A 9,090-nucleotide genomic window follows, 5' to 3' on the forward strand; every position below is an offset into this window, starting at 1 on the left:
CCAAGGAATGTTCAGACTTATTTAACCTACCTGTGGAGGTGAGCCACTTTGAAAGTAGAGGGCCAGGGCATATCCCACATGTGCACTTCCCCATGGCCTGTTACAGAACAGTGGAGCAAATTGCTTGTAAACACTTCCAAGTTGAGGAATTTGGTTTGGAAACCCCAATCAAAATAATGGGGAGAGGTGGAGTTCCAGTTAATTTGAACGTAGTGAAGGTACTTTATTCTTTGCTTTGTTATAGCTTTTGTTACAAGGCGGATGCTGTATTTGAGCTATCCCAACCAATACTTTAAGAGACCACTCGTTTTAAGAAACGGGCAGTAGTGTTCAGAATATTAACTATCAAAAAATACTGAACAATTCATTCCTGTAGGTTTCTTATGGTCAAAAATAAGAAGTGTTTCACATTTGTCTGCTTCTCTTGTCTCTAATTCTTCCCTCTGTATGTTTCTTTCTTTCACCCGTTTTATTGGACCAGTTGTCAATGAATCTTACACTCATTCTTTGTCTCATTTTCTACCAGTCTTTCCTCTTCTGCATATTTCCCGTTGTGTTTCTGTGTATATTACAGGTTTAACAAACTTGTATATTTCAACTTTTTGAAAAGTGTAAGAGAGGAACTCCTACAATTTGGTTAAAAACATAATATTACAGATGTTGCAAATCCTATTTAAAAATGAAATACTGGAAATATTCAGCAAGCCAGGCAGCATCTCTGGAGGAAAAAAATAATTTTAGGGCGGTGGGGGAAGGATTCTTAAAGAAAATAGGTGGGTTAGGGTCTGGTGGAGTGTTAAAGTCCTAAAATTCAGTCCCTGACTCTAACACATCCACTGTCTTTAACGGAGGCAGGAGTTGGGGAGATGAGCAACCCACTCCAAGGGTTTCCCAAGCCTCTGTACACACAGCAGTTACATCCAAATGAAAAATACTGGATTCAAGAGGTACCATGAATGCCTTTTCACTATCTGCTGTGAAAAGTTATCTAATTTGATTACCGCTTCATCTCTGCTGAATGTTATGACTGCCACTGGATTATCTCTGGTATCTTGCTGAGAATGCCATTGTTGATACATGAGACAGGGTGGACAGCGAGTGCTCCTGAAAAGTTGACCAACAGCTTCACAGTGAAACCAAACTGTGACATTACTCAGATTAACTTCCAGCAGGGATCACTTTCAAATGTCCATAATCCTGGCTCACGTTTTTTTTGATATCGAAGGGGCAGCAGCACTGCTCTCTCCATACCCTTCGCACCTGCTAGTGGCTGAGCATAAGATCCATCTAGTAAGACTGCCTGACCCGTTCTACAAGGTGCATTCATCCACTGAGTTATTGAGGGCAAGTTATCTTGGACATAGAATCCGACAGTGCAGAAGGAGGCCACTTGGCCCATCGAGTCTGCACTGACCGCAATCCAACCCAAGCCCTATCCCCATAGCCCCATGCATTTACCCTAGCTAACCCCCCTGACACTAAGGGGCAACTTAGCATGGGCAATCCACCTAACCTGCGCATCTTTGGACTGTGGGAGGAAGCCGGAGCACCCGGAGGAAACGCATGCAGACACGGGGAGAATGTGCAAACTCCACACAGACAGTGACCCGAGCCGGGAATCGAACCCAGGTCCCTGACGCTGCGAAGCAGCAGTGCTAACCACTGTGCTACCATGCCGCCCAAACAATCTTGATTCTATTTTAAAGTTATAAGTTTATTTTTTAGTCACAAGTAAGGCTTACATTAATACTGCAATGAAGTTATTGTGAAACACCCCCCCAGTTGCCACAGTCCAGCACCTGTTAGGGTCAATGCACCTAACCAGCACGTCTTTCAGAATGTGGGAGGAAACCGGAGCACCTGGAGGAAACCCACGCAGACACAGGGAGAACATGCAAACTCCACACAGACAGTGACCCAAGCCGGGAATCGAACCTGGGTCCCTGGTGCTGTGAAGCAGCAGTGCTAACCACTGAGCTACTGTTTGTTTTCTGAATTTCCATAAAATAATGAGGTTTTGTTTGTTGTTGTTTCCTTCCTGTTTGCATTGTTTGTTGGCTGAAATACTGTTACGTACTTAAACTGATGTTCTTTCAACATAACAGCTGCATTAAGATTTGCCAAATACCTGTTAATTTTTTGTAGTATAGTTCTCAGGTCTTTGACTGATTTTTGATTATTAGATACTTTGGTACTGTACTACATGGACAATGGCACTCGAAGTGAGATTTCTTTGATCAAAAATGGTATTGCGTGGTGGACAGACAAGAATGTCAAGTTCAGAAATCCATCTGGGGGCAATTTATCAACCGTTTTTAAAGGTAAGTTATTATTAGCAAAATTGTTTTTAGGAGTAACTAATAACTAGGAAATCAAGTGAAGCTGGATTACATGATACAGTGGGGCAAGCACAATCTTCTTTTATCATCTTGGGTTTGAACCTAAAGGGATGTAGCTTGGTCTCTGTTACCAGTAAATAAGTTGATCTCACCCAGTTCTTCGTAGGTGTGAATTCACTGCACAAAAAGGTCTGCTAAGTAGGAAAATGAGCAACTATGGGAAATAGAAATAGCACACTAATGCAGTCATTGTTATTCTTAAAACTGAAAAGATTTTGAAATCAATGGCATGAATTGGAAGTTGTTCAGCATGTTGAAAAGCATCAATCATTGTATCATCTGTTGATGGCCAATAGGTTGGTTCGTATTGTAATGGGGTTGAAAGACTGGAGAAATTTGGGCCATTCATGCATGAAAGGAGGTGAATAAAATTCAACCCTCTACTCAAATAATGAATAAGGAAGTTCTGGAACATGATTTCGATCTAAGCTTTGAGAGTAAGACATGAGTTAAATTGATTTTCTGCAGTGTAGGATCGGCAAGAGGAATGAGCTTTCTATTAAAATAATAGATGCAGAAATCCTAAAATCACTTGCAAAATAAACACAGATAATATGGGTCCATTAATTCTTTCTGAATATAACTTAAGATTGTATTAAAAGAAATTCTTCACACACAACTATCTCAAGATTTTTGGCCATTTAATTCAAAATTTTCTACAAAGAACTTCAGAATTCAAGAAGTTCCTCTCGTGGAACTGGTCAAGTTATATATAATATAAAATTGTTTTGGAAATATGTTACAGACACTGCAAAACCTGTGAACTGGCCAAAGCCAGTGTATGAACTGGACCCAACCAATCCACACAACAATGGATTTATCAATGAAGATTTCATTGTATGGATGCGTACTGCAGCTTTACCCACTTTTCGCAAGCTGTACAGGCTTATTGAGAAGAAGGATTCATTGACCCCTACATTGCAACAAGGAAATTATACATTGAAAGTTACCTACAGTATCCTTTAGTCTCTTTATAAAGATTCCATCTGTTTCTCATTTTTATTTTTCCCATTAAGTTCTATTGAGCATCAGTGTGCTTAGAATACTGATCCACATTTGTTTAAATAGCAATCTGGTACATATGGGCATACTTTCTTACAACAGTGAAATGTTTGCAGTACCTCGCCAAATAAAACTTGCTTATACTGCCTTGTTACCACATATTGGCTCTTAATTAATGCCTATTACTTTACTTTTCTAATTACATTATGCTGGTAAATGGGAAAGTAAGGGATTATTGTTCTTTCAACAATTATTGGTACAAATTACAGGCCTGCCAATCCTTATCAGAAAAGCTGAATCAGATTAAGTGCCTAGTGGAAAGGAAACTCAGATTCAATTGGTCATCAGTGTCACAAGAAAGAATTTTGAAAGTCGGCCGATTTAAAGGTGTAATAGTTTTTTTGTATTTTGTACTTGCAAATAGGTCTTTGTCCTAGTATTATCTAAAAAGCTTACACTTGTGACTTTAGCTCAACCATAAAATCAACAACTGATCAATTTTGTAAGTTACAATATTGACTATCAAAAGAGGTCCTTTTGCACCATCTGAATTATGGAAAGAAAATATGACAGTTTGCATTTTTCTCTAATCCATGAATAATTTTCCTCTATCACTTTGTGACAGAAGGACAAGGTTGTATATATTTTCACCTCTGCCTACTTTTGAGTTGACAAATAAATGGTCACTAATTTGGTCTCTGGTGATTGCTGTTTAGACAGCAGATTTTGGGTATGCTGCACGGGGCATAGAGTAGAAAATGCTCGTAGGGCCATGGATGTCGTCTACATGGATTTTAGTAAAGCATTTAACAAGGTCTCTCATGGCAGGCTGGTGCAAAAAGTTTAATCTCACGGGATCAAAGGTGAACTAGCTAGATGAGTACAGAACTGGCTTGGCCATAGAAGACAGAGGGTAGCAGTGGAGGGGTCTTTTTCTGATTGGAGGTCTGTGACTAGTGGTATTCCGCAGGGCTCTGTACTGGGACCTCTGCTGGTTGTGATATATATAAATGATTTGGAAGAAGATGTAGCTGGTCTGATTAGTAAGTTTGCGGACAACACAAAGAATGCTGGAGTTGCAGATGGTGATGAACATTGTCGGAAAATACAGCAGGATATAGATAGGCTGGAAAATTGGGCGGAGAAATGGCAGATGGAATTTAATCCAGTTAAATGCGAAGTGATGCATTTTGGTAGATCTAATGCAGGGGGAGCTATACAATAAATGGCAGAACCATCAGGAGTATAGACACACAGAGGGATCTGGGTGTGCAAGTCCACAGATCCTTAAAGGTGGCAGCACAGGTGGAAAAGGTGGTGAAGAAGGCATATGGCATGCTTGCCTTTATTGGACGGGGCATAGAGTATAAAAGTTGGCATATGATGTTGCAGTTATATAGAACGTTGGTCAGGCCACATTTGGAATACTGCATCCAGTTCTGGTCGCCACACTACCAGAAGGACGTGGAGGCTTTGGAGAGAGTGCAGAAAAGCTTTACCAGGATGTTGCCTGGTATGGAGGGTATTAGCTATGAGGTGAGATTGAGTAAACTAGGGTTGTTCTCCCTGGAAAGATGGAGATTGAGGGACGACCTAATAGAAGTTTATAAAATTATGAAGGGCATAGATAGGGTGAACAGTTGGAAGCTTTTTCCCATGTCTGAAATGACAAACACAAGGGGTCACAAGTTCAAGGTAAGGGGGGCAAGGTTCAATACAGATATGCGGGGGATGTATTTTACACACAGGGTGGTGGGGGCCTGGAATGCACTACCAAGCAAGGTGGTTGAGGCAGACACGCTAGGATCATTTAAGACTTATCTAGATAGCCACATGAACAGACTGGGAATAAAGGGAGACAAACAGATGGTCTAGTTAGGAACACATGATCGGTGCAGGCTTGGAGGTCCGAAGGGCCTGTTCCTGTGCTGTATTGTTCTTTGATTGCAGCTCTCAATGCACTGCAGTATTGTGGTCGTCCTTCCCCAGACGATTCTTTATGGAACATATTGTTGGTTAGTTGCAAAATTATCGTAATTGTTTTCAAATCTCTCTGCGATGTCCTTGTCCCAGTAATCATCTTCAGTTTTTAGAGATTGCTATGCTGCTCTGATTTTGGCCACTTCTGCATCCCAGATTTTCATCAATCCACCATTGACAGCGGTGTCTTTAGTTATCTCGGCCCAAACCCTGCAATTCCTTCCATAAATCTCTCTATCTCGCTTCCCTTAGAATATCAAATAAGGCCTACTTTGACCAAGTTTCCTCACATCCCATGTGGCTTGATGTTGAATTTTGATTGCAAATAATCCTGTGAAGCATTTTGGAATATTCTACCACAGTGAGGTGCTTTATAAATGCAAGTTGTTACTTTTGAATATGAATATATACAGATGTGCATAGCCCAAATACCTATTTGGTAAACTAAAAAATGTTTGCTATGTTGTGATTGTGGACACATTCTGGGAGCTCTTGCAGAACTGAATTCGAGGGTTTTGGTTAGGAGAAAGTGCAGGTCCTGGGCAGCAGGCTACCTAGATTTGATTTTGTGGAGCCAGAGGAACACTTCAAAATAATCTCAAATTTGCAGCTGGAAGAGGCACTGCAAAAATATCAACCCCGAGACTGATCAGAGGTTGCACACTAGACCAGTTCCAGTCTAAAATGACATTTTGAACATTCAGTGTCCAAAACAGCACTAGCCACACCCATTGGATTTAATAAGATGTTTGGCAATTGATCCTATTTTGAAGCCAATTTTGCTCCCTTGTCACCAGGTGCAACAAGTTTGACATCAGCCCACCTTTTTTTTAGAAAAAAGGATCTTTTGCAGAGACGTACTGCAGAAATATTTCAACTTGGAAAACAGTTTTGCATTGCAGATCAAGCCTTTGAATCTTCAAGATGAGTTTTTACAGAGGACAATGAGAATAATACTGTTCAGTATGATGCTGGTTATTGGTAACTTTGGTGCTGTGCTGCAAACTAGAAAATAGTAAATTCATATTTGACTGACATTTCTTTGTCAACCATTTTATTACACAGCATCAGTTCTTGAACTTTTCTGGAGTAGCAGGGAGAGGTTACAGTGACAAAGGAATGAAAAAAACCCTCAAATGTGTATCATCTTTTGAGCTAATCAAAGTCTTTGCTCGCCCCAACTGAGGTGCTCTAGATATACATTTTATCCCAACCTAAAAATGGGTTTGTGCATTCAGAGAAAGCTAAGTTTCTTTTATCAGCAGGTGGAAGTACAATCTATAACCCAATCAATGATGAAATTGATTTTGAAAAATGGAAATACCATGAAATAAACTAATGCTGCTACATTATAATTTTACTGGTTTGATGCCAGATATGGGCTGAATTAGCTGATATGTTCGGGTTTTCAGTTGTCTCAGCCAGGATTCCTTCTCCTAATCTCTGTGATCATTGTTCTAAAGTGCCTCTTCAGTAAGAACTGGATTAGGTTCAGATTTGATGCCTTCAAAGGTCAAATATTAGCGATTAGGCACTTCCCTGAAGAGAATAGTAGAAAGCCAGATGACATATTCCCCACATTTCATTTATATACCAGTGTGACCTACTTAAAATGAAATGCTACAGAACATTGAGTAGTTCCATGTGCTATAAGCATTGAAATGCATGGTACAGAATGTAGAGTGAGGAATTTTTAAAATTAAATTTTAGTCTGAGGTATTCAATTTGTTCTTAAAGACAAAGCCAGTAAATAAACCAATGTTCAAAAAGTGGAAGTTTCAAGTTAAATACAATCCAAAGTTTTCCTATACTGTGTTCAGATTATCCAGTGCGCAGCTTTGATGGGCGAAAAAGAATGATCTTGAGCACCATTTCCTGGATGGGAGGAAAAAACCCATTCCTTGGGATCGCTTACATCACTGTTGGTTCCATCTGCTTCTTTCTGGGAGTTGTACTACTGATTATCCACCACAAATATGGGAACCGCAATACCAGCGCTGACATTCCTAATTAGTAGCGTCTTTGCAATGGACTAACTGCATGTGCATCCATCCAAAATTCTGATGTGTGATGAAGCCTTAGGAAAATTTTAGACGGTCACATCAGTTATTGTACGTGAAATGAGATTTGGCTGTGTCCTCAGTATGTTGTATCTGTCTTCTCAAAAATGCTAAGAACTTTTTGATTTGCAGGTGAAGCAGTGTAGTGCAGAATTGCTTGTTTTTTTTTACAATCAATGCTAATGGCTATAAATTTTAACTTCTGTGCATATGGATGTTAATATTCTTGGAAGTATAAATCGCTTTTAATGTTTCTTGAGCAATGGTAAAATTAATGTACTTCTGATTTTACTTGCCAACCAGAAATTGTCAGTGGACTATGCAAATTCAGCTAAGGATCTAGGAGACCTACATCATTTCCTGTGCATATGGTGAGTATTTCGCTGCACACCATGAGCAAATTGGCCAGTTCAGGTTATTTTTTGGTAAGGCACAAATGCATATATGTTGGCAATTTCGTTCTTTCAGAATTATTTTGATCCTTTGTGTGGAAATGAAAGTTTGCAATTATTTTGTTTATTGTCTTTATCCAATGCATTCACATTACATCAAAAATAAGTAACTAATTGGAAATTGAGGTTTTGGAGGGTCAGAACTAAAATCAACTTAATATTCCAAGATCCAATCCTTTTATGCTGTAAAGTATCTGAAAGTCATGCTGATTTCCCAAAGCCCCTGTACCCAATATAATTTTTGTATCTTTTCTAGACCAACCAATTTGTCTGCAGATGACAAAACTAGGAGTAGATGTTTCAGTGGGGTACACATAAGCTTCGTTAAGAAGGGAGTAAATGCGGGTGTTTAAACTACGGAAGGAAATCCTTAACAGTTGTAACTCTTGCAGTCTATTGTTTAAACACCCCTTATATTTGAGTTTATTATTACAAAGCAGTGGGAGGGCGTGAGCATAAATTTCCTTTATGGGAAGGGAATTGTCAGTTATCTAACGTTGGTTGGGGGGCTGAATACAAATACAAGTCAAGTTTTGCCAGTTGTAATTTATTGATATGTAAAATTAGTGGTTTGAAAATAAATGTTTCACTGTAAGCAGCTCAATGTTGCTTTGTTTTGTGTTGGAGAATTTATGCAGGCATGGGGGAGGGGAGTTTAAAAAGAACTCCTTTCCAGCTCTGCTTTTTGTTGTGAAACATTCTGCTTGGTAGGTTAATATATAATGCACCTTTTTTCTGGGGTTGAGAAATGAATATGTTGCATTTAAGAATGCACAGACCACAGCATAAATCAACCATGCAACTTTCGGTTCTTAGAGTATTGTCCCAGCTACTGTTAAACAAATGCATGTGTAATATGAATGTAATTAAAGTTTATTTATCACACTTTTGAAAATGTGTTTTTTTTTACAATATTCACTTTAAGTTATTTCTAAAGCTCGACTTGGTCTGTTGCCTGTGTTATTAAAGATCTTTTCAGATTATATCTTTAATCTTTGACAGGGCTCTTCTGGAAAAAAAATCTTTATTATTCTGTTGCTGGTTTCTTTTAGAATTTAAACAATAGTATTATAGGTGTTCAGATTAAAACTTGACCATTTCAATACATTTAATAAATTAGCTTTCATTGTTCGAGTATCCTTTTTGAAATGAATCAGTTTATTGAACTCTAAAGAGTGCTGTTAACCTGATCAGTAT

The 9,090-nt window shown here is 38.9% G+C and overlaps 1 protein-coding gene across 1 annotated transcript in view; it reads left to right on the top strand.

The window, feature by feature from the left end:
- LOC144504561 (cell cycle control protein 50A-like) overlaps positions 1–8,778 on the top strand; it is a 34,127-nt gene extending 25,349 nt beyond the window's left edge. Inside the window, exons 5-7 of the mRNA XM_078230091.1 lie at positions 2,184–2,321; positions 3,145–3,354; positions 7,202–8,778. Coding sequence (XP_078086217.1) covers positions 2,184–2,321; positions 3,145–3,354; positions 7,202–7,395 — 542 coding nt within the window. The 3' untranslated portion in view covers positions 7,396–8,778. The remainder of the gene's footprint in view (positions 1–2,183; positions 2,322–3,144; positions 3,355–7,201) is intronic.
- The last annotated feature ends 312 nt before the right edge of the window (positions 8,779–9,090 follow it).

This window comes from Mustelus asterias, chromosome 15 (genome assembly GCF_964213995.1).
Source record: "Mustelus asterias chromosome 15, sMusAst1.hap1.1, whole genome shotgun sequence".
Lineage (NCBI taxonomy): Eukaryota > Metazoa > Chordata > Chondrichthyes > Carcharhiniformes > Triakidae > Mustelus > Mustelus asterias.